The sequence below is a fragment of the Pelecanus crispus genome, chromosome 2 (assembly GCF_030463565.1).
Source record: "Pelecanus crispus isolate bPelCri1 chromosome 2, bPelCri1.pri, whole genome shotgun sequence".
Classification (NCBI taxonomy): Eukaryota; Metazoa; Chordata; class Aves; order Pelecaniformes; family Pelecanidae; genus Pelecanus; species Pelecanus crispus.
Window position 1 is genome coordinate 92456362 of NC_134644.1, and position 14551 is coordinate 92470912.

The 14551-nt window shown below is 36.6% G+C and overlaps 1 protein-coding gene across 1 annotated transcript in view; it reads left to right on the forward strand.

The window, feature by feature from the left end:
• The window catches only part of DNAH5 (dynein axonemal heavy chain 5), a 136608-nt gene that overhangs the window by 91566 nt on the left and 30491 nt on the right, over positions 1 to 14551 (forward strand). The window contains 7 exon segments of the mRNA XM_075705164.1: positions 1701 to 1831; positions 5523 to 5676; positions 6414 to 6681; positions 7650 to 7881; positions 9471 to 9585; positions 9844 to 10020; positions 13068 to 13271. Coding sequence (XP_075561279.1) covers positions 1701 to 1831; positions 5523 to 5676; positions 6414 to 6681; positions 7650 to 7881; positions 9471 to 9585; positions 9844 to 10020; positions 13068 to 13271 — 1281 coding nt within the window.

Below are 14551 nucleotides of genomic sequence, written 5' to 3' on the forward strand. Positions count from 1 at the left end.
CTGAAGAGCCACCTTCTTCAGGAATCTCTTCTTTGGGTAGCTAGATGGTAAATACGTGAAATGTTATCTTAACTTTCACTTGGATAAAAAGAATATATGGTGCTTCTCGGATCCCATATTCTTGAAAGTAGCATTTACAGCTGTGCAGGTCTGAGCTTTATGCGTTAGCTAGACTTGAGACAGCTTATAAGAGAAAGCTAGGTAAGCACAGTTAAGGTAATGCCTAATCTGAGCTGACATAGTATGACTTTGAATGAGTTAAAGCTGAGAAATATCTTAAACTGAGAAGAAAGCTTCGAATTTACAGCTTGTGTGCCTCTGCCTGGAAAAGATCTACTAGCCATAATTGAAGTGATCAGTGATATTCCAAGGGTGGTATGCAAATCTGTTTTTCTTTCTCTGGTTAAATACTAAGTATGCTTAGAGTAAGCCTTCACACTTGATTTTATCTTTGCTTATAAAACACTAATCTATGAAAAATAACAAGTACATTGCACTCAATATGTAATATATATGGGTTTAAAACTGTAGGAAATTGACATGAGTATTTTTAATAACTTGAAAAAAAACTGTTAGAGGAAAGGCAAGTAAGTAGGTATTCCAGGCTGCTTATTATGATGGAATTCTAGGGGCATCGGAGGGATGTTCAAGATAATAAATGGAACAGGAGCCAATACTCTGCATCATTGCTTCTGCAGAGGAGACCAGCTGCTATCCAGCTGGTTGGTATTACCTTGCCTTTGAGAGGCAAGTGGCTCCATGCTGTTCTGGAAATTAATATAGGCTCTTCTGTGAGTATCTGTCCACGTGCAACTGATGGGGTGTGGAGCAAGTTTGTCTCCTGTGCATAAAGGCATATTTTCTCAGCATCAGGTAACATCTTCTACCTGTTCCCGGATTTCTTGGTATTGTTTTTTGGCTGTGGACGTGGGACTGATGCTGCATGTTGTTCACAGTTAGTGCTGAAAATTTTTTTCTCTGGATTGCAAAGGGTCTGTTTGTTTACATTGCACTGTCCTGAATTGGGAAGTGTGGAGTAGTAGGTAACTACTGCCTTTTGCTTTAAAAGATAAATAATGAAATGGGAAAGAAAAGATTTACCTGGGAGACATTCCATTGTGACCAAATTTTCATACTGATATCGTGCATTTTTATAATCAAGTAAACGCGAAGCTTAAGAAGTTTGATTGTAAAGGTGGTATTATTACCTGCTGCGGAGAATACTGGAGACTGTTTCTTCTGAATTTAGCGTGCCTGGGACAACTTGTCTTTCTGGTCACAATGAAGAGGCCTGGAGAGATGAGTTTTACTAAAGTTGTCTGGAGGGTATGGTATTGGGGAAACTATTATTTCCTTCCCAATTTTAATAATCTCTCATACTACGATAGCACATCACTAACAAATCACGGTTGAGATTTTCTTGTGCTTTGTGGAAGTGTGAGATGCAATTCTACTGATAACTGAAAGTTCACAGTGATGGAATCAAGTGGTTGCTACACTATTTGGAAGGTTTACAGAAAATACTGCAAAGTGCAAATGTCCATAGAATACATTAATAGTAATATAGAATCCCTTAATTAAACCTTAAATTTTCCACTTGTTCTGCATTTTTAATATAACTTTATTACTGAAGTAGCATAGGATTTTTGAGTGTGTAACTTTTACACATTGTAGCAATAAATGACTGTGATCTTACACAGATTTCTCGGGTGATTCGCACTCCTCATGGAAATGCTCTTTTAGTTGGAGTTGGTGGCTCAGGAAAGCAGAGCTTGACAAGACTGGCATCTTTCATAGCTGGCTATGATACGTTCCAGATAATGTTAACAAGGTGAGCATTAATTAAAATTTAATTAAATAAGTACTTTGTGTTTGAACTCTTCCTATAAACAAAACAGGCTCCCAGTCTCTGCAGTAGGAGAAAGAACAAGCTTAACGTAGGCTGAGCACTGTTGCCTAGAGTGGAAAGACATGAAAATGCTTTGAGACATACTAAATTTGCTTGATTTTCTACAATAAGTCTGAGCTTTTACCATCTTTGGAGTAGTAAACTGTTTCATGTGTTTCACAGAGTGAGGAGGAATATTGGCAGTGTCAAGTTATCTTTACTCTATGTCTTTACACAGTACACTAAACTGCACTGGAAGTATTTGTAGGTGCTATCTATCCATAATGCCTTTATGAGTTTATCTTGTAATATTTGAAGTAATGCCTGTGTGAGGAGGTGGAATCCTCATCCCTGTCCATTAATTTGGTAGATCTTATGTATATGTTAGTATTTTGAGTCTTTTCCAAGTACATCTTGCCTTATTTCATATTAGAATCACAGAATCGTTTAGGTTGGAAAAGACCTTTAAGGTCATCCAGCCCAACCATTAACCTAACACTACCAAGTCCACCATTAAATCAATTAAGGGTAGAGTAGTAATTTCATGTTTCCTGGCTTGGTGGCTGGATTATTTTTTAATGAAAGTAAAAACTAGGAATCATTAAGGTTGGAAAGGACCTCTAAGATCATCAGTCCAACCATCAACCCAACACCGCCATGCACACTAAACCATGTCACAAAGTGCCACATTTACCCGTTTTTTGAACACTTCCAGGGATGGGGACTCCACCACCTCTCTGGGCAGCCTCTTCCAATGCTTGACTACCCTTTCCATGAAGAAATTTTTCCTAATATCCAATCTAAACCTCCCTGGCGCAGCTTAAGCCCATTTCCTCTTGTCCTATTGCTAGTTACTTGGGAGAAGAGCCCAACACCCACCTCACTACAACCTCCTTTCAGGTAGTTGTAGAGAGCGATAAGGTCTCCCCTCAGCCTCCTCTTCTCCAGACTAAACAACCCCAGTTCCCTCAGCCGCTCCTCATAAGACTTGCTGTCTAGACCCTTCACCAGCTTTGTTGCCCTTCTCTGAACACGCTCCAGCACCTCAATGTCTTTCTTGTATTGAGGGGCCCAAAACTGGACACAGTATTCCAGGTGCGGCCTCACCAGTGCTGAGTACAGGGGGACAATCACTCCCTGCTCCTGCTGGCCACACTATTCCTGATACAGGCCAGGATGCTGTTGGCCTTCTTGGCCACCTGGGCACACTGCTGGCTCATGTTCAGCCGGCTGTTGACCAGCACCCCCAGGTCCTTTTTGGCCAGGCAGCTTTCCAGCCACTCTTACCCAAGCCTGTTCAACCCAACGTGGTTTCTTTTGGAAAAACTCACAAAAGATATAAAAAATAAACTATAAATCTTTCTCTGAATATTTTAGAATATGAGTGTCTCCTAAAGTGTCTGTAGGACAAGTCATTGATAAGGAAATATTTTCGGCACTCAAATAAGATGTCATTGTAGAGAAGTGAATTATTTTAATTCTTTTGCAGTTGCGTTGGCTGCAGAAGAAATTGTAGATTCACATGTGGGAATACCTCTTGGTGAGGATCTCATCAGAGGATCTATCTGAAATAGGAATGACTAGAGATTACAGTACAGTTATAAAACAAGCAGTAACAAATTGCTGGATATCATTCACAACGAATTATGAAGCCACTAAAGGGTGAAATATTGAATTAAGAAAATGGTGTGCAGCTTCCCACTTAAAGTTGCCTGGGGATCATAGGAAGGCCTGTAAAAAAATAAAAGTCTAGAAAAGATCTGGGGAACCCTTGCACCTGAAGGCTTGTAAACCCGATGTGTGCTCCAGATGAATTAAAGAAAGTATCATGAAGAATAGACTGAGTGAAGATTTGAATAAACATGATTGTAGGAATGAGTCATCAAAGATTCTGGTAAAACATAATCCTACCTTACAAACCCCTTGGAGTTCTCCAAGTGGGCCAACAAGCAAGTGTAGAAGTGTGATCTGATTGATAAAATTAAACTCCGTGCTTTTCTAAACTTGTTTATCTAAAATATATCTAATAATTTGTGCCGAAATACCTCTGGAAAAAATTTTGAATCCTTCTTGGATAGAATCATTTGCTCTTTGTTAATCCAAAATTTCCTGTTCTGTGAGTTCTTAAAGGTAATAAATGGTTGGATTTTAAATGGTTCATTTAGTTCACGAAGGTAGATGATAGTCATGTTGCTAACTTGATGTATATAACTTAAAGTGGTTTTTTCAGGTCAGTATTTTTGTCTAATTTCGAGTAATTAACTGAATAACTCTCCTAATCATTATTTCTTCCTGCAGCTGAAACAAAAGTGCAGAGAATATTTGTGTCTTCTCTGTGTCCATTTCTAATTTTAGTGGTGTCTTTGCTTTTGAAGTGTCTTATTTATAAACACATGTATGGAACCTTATCTTGGTGATTATGAGATCTTTGCTGAAATCCAAAGAATTATCTTCTTAATCATCAAGAAAAAAATCTTAAAACCAATGTATTTATTTCTTGAGTTCCTTCCTAGTAATGAGGAACTATTGTACAATTTCTGATTTTTCAGGTCATACATGAGATCATTTATGGTTACATAAGAAACTCTTAATAAAGTTGTGTGCAATCACTTCTCTGTTTTAATTCCCATTGGGCATCCTAGAAACCTCACCTTTTGTTTCACTCCTTTATGCAGCCAGAGAGGTCATTCCGGTATAACCTTGTGTACTGGGTTTGTGTGGCAAGGTTTTGGTAGCGGGGGGGCTACAGGGGTGGTTTCTGTGAGAAGCTGCTAGAAGCTTCCCCCATGTCCAATAAAGCCAATGCCAGCCAGCCTTAAGATGGACCTGCTGCTGGCCAAGGCTGAGCCCATCAGTGATGGTGGTAGTGCCTCTGTGATAACATATTTAAGGAGAAAAAAACTGCTGTGCAACAGCAGCCAGAAGAGAGGAGTGAGAATATATAAGAGAAACAACTATGCAGACACTAAGGTCAACCCGCCACACCTTGTCTAATAATTTTTATGTTTTTTAATCTCTTAGTTTGCTGCTGCTGTTGTTCCTTTTTGTAAAACTCTGAGTGCCACCGTTGATGACTTTCACCAGAAGGGCCAACTAGTTTGAGTTTTTTAATTAGTCCATAAAATCTAAAGTATCTTATTGCATCCAGCACACGACAGAATCCTGTGAGACAACACCTGTCTGTTTTTTCACTTTTTCTAGCAAAAGAAAAAAGAATAACAACATGATAAAATAAATAAAATGATAGGGCCGGGTTAGCTCAGTTGGTTAGAGCATGGTGCTAATAAGATTTCAGGTTGGGGGGGGGGGGGGTTGTGGTTGGTTTTGGCTTTTTTGGTGGGTTTGGGGTGTGGGGTTGGGGTGTGTGTTTGTTGTTTTTTTAATTTATTTTTTTATTGATGTGGGAGGTGAAAAAGAGAGCAAGAAAGAGAAGAATGTGTTAGGTATTTAATGTGAGACTTTGAAATGAGGTACGTCTTTCCTCCTAATCTAAATGAAGATTCCTGGGCTTTGGCACTTTTTTGCCTTAAATTCCAAGAGATTGTTTCTTACTCAAGATTGCTTGTTCTTTTTCTTTTAACCAGAAGCCCCTTTTAAAAGGAATGAATATTAGCACAACTGTCCTTTTTTGTAGATCATACAACACTTTAAACTTGATGGAAGATCTGAAACTCTTGTACAGAACAGCAGGACTGGAAGGGAAAGGCATCTGTTTTCTTTTTACAGACAATGAGATCAAAGATGAATCTTTCTTGGAATACCTGAACAATGTTTTATCATCAGGAGAAGTAAGATAATTTTTCTGCTTTTTAAATTTATAATTCTGAATATTTTGAATATTCTTTTATATGTCAAGGGACACACTTGCACAAACTAGAACTCAAATGCTTTTTATCATTACAGTATTATAAAAAATGGAAATAATCCATTATACTAGGTTAGAGTGAGACAAAGCTATTGTAAAATTAAGAATGATGTCATCAATCCATACAGAGAAATTGTCTAAGTCAGACCCTTTTAAATGTGTTGACAAGCTGTCATGGACATGAGAGTAGCTTAAAAAAAACCTGGGACTTGGGGAACATCACTGAAGTTTAGCAAAATTTTCTGTTAAATTAAATATCTTATTAGTGTACAATTAGTTTTTGTATGGTAAATTTATGTCCAGAATGGTTGGGATGGCTTAGGTTTTTTATTTATTTATTGTTTCAGGGGTGTGTTTCAGAGTAATTTCTACTAGTTATTAGAATATTAAGAGCAGAAAGCAAAGCCATTGTACATGGATTCTTTGTTTTTCACATGGGAGAGTGGGTTTTACTTTTACAGAAAGTTAGATTTCAGTTTGTTTAATGGAATCACTTCAGTAAAAGTTCTGGTTTAAAGGAGTGTGGTGGGTCCTAATAACTTCAGTGTCTGAAATGTATGTCCCTTCCCAAAATGCTATCTATTAAATGAACCTTATGCTATATACTCTATTTTGGATCATCTTGTAAAGAGTGAAAAAAAATCTTCCTTTTTCTCAAAGGTGTCAAACTTATTTGCACGCGATGAAGTAGATGAGATCATTAGTGACCTCATACCCACCTTCAAAAAGGAACATCCACGTAGACCTCAAACCAGTGAGATTCTGTATGACTACTTCATGACCAGAGTCCGTCAGAACCTTCATGTGGTTCTTTGCTTTTCACCAGTAGGTGAAAAATTCCGAAACAGGGCCCTGAAGTTCCCTGCTCTCATTTCTGGATGCACTATAGATTGGTTCAGCCGATGGCCCAAGGATGCTCTAGTGGCAGGTAGGTGTAGGTTTTGTCTTTGCAGATATTTAATTTGCTGATCAGTGGTAATGAAGTTGTTTTAATTGCTTTGAATTTTGCCAGCACACTGGCAGAAGAAACTTACTTGGTTCTAAAATTTGATATAGACATTTTCTTCTTTAAAGCTTGCTGTATTAAACTGTTGAAATATTTCTAACAGAGGAAAGGCTTTGAACAGAGGAAAGGCTTTTGAAGGTTTGAAGAAAAATTCCCCTTGAGGATGGTTTAAAGACATTAGTAAAGAAGGCAAAATACTATTAAAGAAAGTGATTATTAGTGACTGTGCCTGTGATCAGGCATACAGAGGAAGGCTGTGATTACCCAATCCCTGGTAGCTAGCAGTTAGACAGGTTCAGAGAGAAAAAGCAGTTGCATGCTTTGGAGGTGAAAGAATACCAGCTTTTTGGCTATAGTTTTTACTGAGAAGTGTGGAATATGGAATACTGTCAAGAATCTGATGGTGGGGAGTAAAGACTAGGGTTTCAGAAGCTGGGTGAAAGCTGACATAATATCTTGTTGATGCAATGTAAAAGCATCTCCCATGTCACAACTGTCAAATTGGCTGATAATTAGTATTTACATGTTAAATTAGATTTATAGGAGACATCAAGAAGATGAATCTCAGATTGCCAGTAACACTGTATAAAGACTTTACTTCCAGAGGTGTTCTCTGCTTTGCAACTATTGCCTGGTGTAACCAATACCATCCTTTATTAGACCACATATTGGATTGTGAAATGTTAAAAATAAAATGCTATTTAAAGTTCAGCTGCATACTAAGCCAAATATATATGAGTAAGTGGTACACAGGTCAATGGCAGATGAAGATTTAAATTAGGTGAAATATTTCTCTTTGTCATGGTAGATAGCCTTTATATTGCCTTGTTTATAAGCTAAGAGTTTTTCCTCAGTATTTACTTAATTTATGTTTTTCTTTCTTTCCTAAGTATCTGAACATTTCCTGTCCTCATTTGATATGGACTGCACTGCTGATACAAAGAGGGAAATTGTGCAGTGTATGGGCTCATTCCAGGATGGAGTGGCAGAGAAGTGTTCTGATTACTTTCAAAGATACAGACGTTCTACACATGTGACTCCCAAATCCTATCTGTCCTTTATTCAGGGATATAAAACCACATACAAAGAAAAGCGTGCTGAAGTGCAGACATTAGCAAACAGGTAAACGGCTCAGTCTACTCCTGTCTTTCTGTAGTTTTTTTCCCCAGATAGGTGTATTCTGATATGCTTCGTTTCAATGCATGGCTTGTCTCTTTGCACAGCAAAAGGATTTTATTTTTTTTTCCAAGCTTCCTAAAATGTGTAAAGGTGTAACTTGATCAGATATTATAGTTGTTCTTGGCATACAAGTTTGACTATATATTTTTTTGAGGGGGAAAAAGGGTAGTGATGTATGAAAAAGCAAGGTGGTGGGAAAAAAAGTGAATATGAATTATTCCCATGTACTTTTAATGAGTAAAAGGAAACATCTACATGTCATTTAATAATATATTCCCAATAGAATTTAATTTAGCAGACAGCAACTTTTGTTTTCTTGCTAAACTGCGGTATTCTCCCGATATGAACATGTGAAAAATACCCTTGGCATTTTGGTTTTGTGATCATAGAGCCTAATTTAGGCTGTTGAGCTTTTTACTTGTAGATTATTAAAATGGTTTTGATATATTCATTCTCCTTTTCAGATACTTTATTAAACTAATGAAGTCTATTCGCAGATTTATCTCCATGTCGGAAATACTCAAATAGAATGTAAAAGTAGCATTTGGTGTATCAATTGGTATCACCCTTAAGAAAAAATGTCTTCTCAATTTTGAAATATTGGTACAAAGAGCTGGAAGCCTTTAAGAAAGACTCAAACTAGTTTATTTCACTTTGAAATGTTCTTTGGCTTCAAAGCCAAATTGAGTTAGAAATCTGTAGTTATGTTATAGGTGAAGACTTATAAAACAGAGAGGTCTGGTCCTGTTTTCTACCTTCTGATGCCTCAGATGTACCAGATTAGTTCACGCATGTCAGTTTGTTTCACTTAACCTTAGTTGCATGTTCTGAATTGCTTTGGTGGGTGTTACTCTTTATCGGTTCTCCTGTATTTGTTTAGCTGTCCAAGTACTGCTTAGCCTTTGCAATAGCAGCCTCTGTAGAGGCCACTTAAACTTGTATGAAGAGTCCCAAGTGAGGACTTGCACTTTGATAGACAAAAAGCACTGTTGAAGGGACATTTTAATGCTGAATGAGAACAGTGTTATCTCAGTGCTATTTTTCTGTTACTCTCTTTTGGTTGGTCTTGATTTCAATATTTTGATTTCATTAGCCTTTTCAATATCCTCTTCAAACAAGAAATAGTGATTTGAGATATTTCTCAGGATTCTAGTGATCAGAAAATGCTTTCTGCTCTATAGAACTCAGTCTTTTAAGTATCAGGTTGGAGCTCAACAGGGACGGTGACATATATGGAACAAATGTATAGGATTTTTATGCAATGATAAAGGCATACTGTTTGAGTTAGAAGTGGGTAAAATTTCAAGCCACAGACTCTCTTTGTGTAGTTCTTTATTGTTCACTTTCTTGATTCTGAAGACATCAGACACTTGTGTGAAAGTACCTGTACAAGTTCTATTTTTGGTGTAAAACCTCTTTTGCTAACGTTGGTCCTGATTGATGTGATTAATTTTATTGATGGAATAATTTGGAAAGCAGAGCATAAATTACATAGGGAAGTACATGCTGCTTATTTTGCTTTTTAACTCCAGAATGAATACTGGACTGGAAAAACTGAAAGAGGCCTCTGAGTCAGTGGCTGCTCTAAGCAGAGAGCTGGAGGTAAAAGAAAAGGAACTTCAAATTGCCAATGAAAAAGCTGACATGGTATGTACAGCCTTAAAGTGTATTGCTGTTTTATTTTTTTGCTTTTTTTATTTATTCTATTTTGAAAAGATTAATCACTTAAAAGGAAGTTAAGTGTTGGGGAAAAAAGGGATCTTGGAAACTTAGTGATGAAAGTCATCTTGTTTGAGTTTTCTGGGTCTGGAATTCAACAGATAAAATTTTACAGTAAAAATTAATACATTCTTCCAACTAGGTGTTTTCTTTAATATTTGGCATGTGGGTTTTCTCACATTCTAGGTATTGAAAGAAGTTACTGTAAAAGCACAGGCTGCTGAGAAGGTGAAGGGTGAAGTTCAGAAAGTGAAAGACAAAGCTCAAGCTATTGTAGACAGTATCTCAGTTGACAAAGCCATTGCTGAAGAGAAGTTGGAAGCTGCTAAGCCTGCTTTGGAAGAGGCAGAAGCAGCCTTACAGGTTAGTACTTGGAACATTTATAACTTTATTTTACTGCTAAGAAGATGGGCTTCTTTGAAAGAAAATACAAGATTGCATGTGCACCACATCACTTATCAGTTTACAGAAAATGTATGCCAATAAATATACGTATTTTGAGGTTTTTTAGGTTCAGTTATGTTTTTCTTTTTCCACCTGAGTACCAAACCCAAAATAGACAGTTTTTCAGAAAAAGACAAGTTTTAACTTTCATTTGAAACTATAGTTGTAATATGATGTACTGCAGGTTGATATTAGATCAGTAACTGAATGTTGATACTATTATAAACCAGCTTGTGTGCAATAAGTGAAGAAGTGCCTTCCATGTAAAACCAGTCATGATTCCATCCAAATCTAAAACTCCTGGTTTATATTCAGTTTTCACCAATGAATTGCATTTTGAATAAGTTTGCTGATCCACCCTTTTCTGTGTTCTTCCAAAAAAAATTCGTTTTCCTGATGAGTTGTGGCATTACTCAGATTTCTAGTGTTCACCATGGGACTTCATGTCTTTCAACATACTCTTTTTGTAAAGCTTTTTTAATACAGTGATAACACTCTGCCCGTATCTTTACATGCATCATTAGTGATGAAAAAAGATTAACTTTTGTCGCTCTTGCCTACTATTTTTTTTTTTAATGTCTGTTCAGCTGACTGTATAAGAGAACGTCCCTCAAGGCATTTCTGTCGTGAGCAGCAGTATTGGGATCTGAAGTAAACATAATATTAGAGGCTAGCAGGTAGTTGGTGTCTCAGGAAATAGAAAAGAATGAACGAAAAACCTGAAGGATAGATAAACCTCAATGATTGTTATGTAGATTTACTGGAAGGTTTTCCTTTCTACTTGAGAGGCTGCCAACAGTTGTGACGGTTAAAGACTATTGTGATGTTCCTTCAAATCAAAGTTTTCAAAATCTATTATAAGTAAGTTTTCATGGATCTTCTGACTGTATGACTTAACTTTGAGATAGAGGTGCTTAACAATCTCTGACTGCCATGATTCTTGAAGGTCAGAGTGGAAATGTCTAAATGAAGGCTGATGACATGACAGCTGAAAAGAGTGGAATAAGAGAGCAGGTCTGGATCGTAAGATCCTGTTACTTAGCTACAGGAGAAAGGTAAAAACAAAATAGAACCCAGAGGCGGGCATGCATTCTGACAAATGCATAATCAAACAATGCTAACTGGGCAGTGTCTGAGGTATGAAAAGAGCACCAGTGTCCTGTGTCCTGTCCTGGATCTTATTACTTTCTGGTTTTGGCTAAAGTTACCAAACCAAAACAATACTGCTCTTCTTGAAATTTTGGATTCTAATAAATGAAAATCTGATTTTAAGGAAAAGCTGCACTAGGATTATTGTGAGACTTCACAATGGGGAAAGGTAGTTGGGCTTAATCTTGACATTCTTGAATTTGCTGTAATAAATTGCTTTGCCTGTGCCTAAAGGGGAAAGGAAAACTATCATAAAAGCAAGCCTATCAACATGCATACCTGTATTCTCAGCATGCATTCATTCATTCAGAAACTCCTTTAAGAAGAAATTTCTCTGTATGAGTCTGTATATTTTAAAGATGGCCTGCATCTTTCAAAAAATGAATCTCTCAATCTATGGATTTGCAAAATTCCCACTAGGGATTCCTATAATGCAATTCTGCAGTGTAGACAAATGTCTATTAAAATATTTGATAAATGTAAACGTCACTTCCCAGATAAAAAAAAATCTGTGGTTGGTTATTTCTCTCCATTTTTTACATATTATAGGACTGATAAATGCTACGTTAAGAGACAGGTAGGTACAGAACAGCTTATAAGCATTTTTAAACATATAGTGTGATTAATTTTTTAAAGTTTGAGTAAGAATTGTCAAAGTTCAATGAAACTTAGTTGCATTTTGCCCTGCAATAAAAATAGCACATTAAATGCACAACTAGAAGTAAGTAAATAAATAAATGGAAACACTGGTTAAAGTTTCGATGCAGATATCTGGAAAAACTGCTGAATTATAGGGTGCCCACTGAACCCAATGAGCAGCAAAATATTGAAGGGAAACAAAAGGTAGGCAGAAGGAAGGTGATCAGGATAATCTGCAATAATTTACAATCCCTTTCTTAAAGTATAAACACAAGTAATTAAAATTTTCCTTTATGCATTCCCAGTGAGGCATGTGCTAGGCTAGAAGCAAGGTGTCATAACTGTCACTGTCATGTACTCAGGCTGATTAAACTGCCTGTGAATAAGCAAAGCTTCCGATCCAAGTTATGTCTGTTATAGGAGTCGGCCCACCCATCAGCAGTTACCATTGCTCAGTGGTTTTTTGCTCAGTGGTTTTTTGCTCTGTATGTGGTGCAGTATGCACTGCTACTTAAATCAGTGCTTCTCTAAGGAGACATCTTCAGTAGACTTTTCTGATAGTCCTTTTTGATTCATGATGTACACTAGAGTTATGAGTTATAGTATTAGATTGCACCATAGTCTTACTTGGCCTTACTTAATAGGGCCTAATTTTTCATACATTATTATAATTTATTTTTTTTTCTCGCAGGCCGGCTTCTACAACAGGAACATTCCCAGTAAGATGAATCAGAAGGTGCAAATCTATACGTGTATCAGGCCTTCTCACTGGTTTCCTTAATTCATCTTCATTTGCCAAATATCAACATTTCCTTTCTAGACTCAGTTTCTGGTCAATATGTTTGCATTAAAAAAAAAAAAAAAAAAAAGTAAAATTTCAAGATGTTTCTGTTTTGCTTCTTGTTTTGTCAAAAATGTGCGTGGTAGTTTTAAGGTTTTAGGTGCTGCTGTAGAGGTAGCTGAGCTGAGGTTTCCTAGTAGTTGCTAGGAGGTAGTAGTGAAAATCTGAGGGTCCTTCTAGCTTCATGCTTTTTAGAGGTAAAATTATTTTCAATCAAAAATGCTATGAATAATTTTTTTCTTCTCCAATGGATTAATACTGTTGGTGAGCTTGTGCTCTATGTCTTATTAAATAAACAATAACAGTAATTGCTTTACCCTTTGTTTTAAATTCATAGACAATAAAACCTGCAGATATTGCCACTGTCCGCACACTGGGTCGACCTCCTCACCTCATTATGCGTATCATGGACTGTGTGTTACTGCTCTTCCAGCGAAAAGTGAACAATGTGAAAATTGATCAGGAAAAATGCTGTACCATCCCATCATGGCAAGAATCTTTGAAACTGATGACAGCAGGGAACTTCTTACAGAACCTACAGGTGCTTGTACAACTTTTTTGATTTTTTTTTTTTAGTTTAAGAAGATAGGGGACAGTGTTTTCTCTGGTGTTCATAGGAGAACAAGAGTGCAAGGGGAATCAGACACACAATAGATCTGAAATGTTAAGGACTTAAAAATAAGTATGTCATAACGCAATAAACTTGAATCCTTCTGGCAAAGTCAGGTCATAAATCAATTATAGTTTCTCCTATGTAAGGCAAAGAAATTACTTTCAGTGAAAAATGTTTCAAAGCTTTAAGCATTTGGTTTGAATAGCCATTACTTATCTGTTTCATTAAAGCTGATAGAAAACATATTTTTTCTGGTACCTAACTTTTCATTAATTTTCAGCATTGCAACTTGTGCAGTGGATTTCAAAATTATAGTTGATTATTAGGATGTACAAAATCAGAATTATTTGAAATTTGGGATTTTCAGCTCCATAGCATGTGTCTAGGGAAATGGGGAGAGTAACTGGTGAATAAATCCCTGTTCATAATTTAAACTAATAATATTATGATTAACCTACTCAGAATAAATTGTACCTTGTCCTGCCCCACTGGATGTTATTACCTCTGATTTCTGCATTTTGAGGAGTTTACTTAACATGCAAACATGTAACATTTCCAGTGGGAAATCATGGAGGGCAGGCTTGACCAATTTTGTATGGTTGGTAGTGCCATGGATGCCATTTATGTAGTATTCACATTGTATCTACTTGTAAGGATTTTTAATTTGCTGAAGGGCTTCAACATGTCATTGCTTGGGCATGAATACACCTATTTGTGCTTCAGGGAACAGCTGTTTTTCAAGTTCATCGGTGATGGACTTTCATTATACCTTGTAAATAAATCTTTAAAGACAACCAAACTTGTATAGAATATTTGACCATCAAAATAAATTTGAGGGAGAAAATTGAGAGCTTTTGGGGATGAAAAATGGAAGAAATGTTTTTTTGGAGAAAAGAGAGGGTCTAAATAGATTCTTAAAATTGAAACACGTTCCACTAATGAGATAAGGTAATTTAAGGAGAAGATAGCTGGCTTGCCCTTTGAAAGGACTGTCTTGTAGAATGTATGTTTATGAACCAGAGCTAAGCTTTTCCTTTTCTTTTTGAAGATAAGTTACTTATTCAGTATTAAGGAAAATGGAATTTCCAGCAGGATATCAGTGATATTTTGTATCAACAATTAGCTGTGTAATGGTAATGGATAGTGTAAGATAACGAAGATCATAAATGAAGGCAAACTTTTTTCCATTTTGTGAGAATATAGAACAG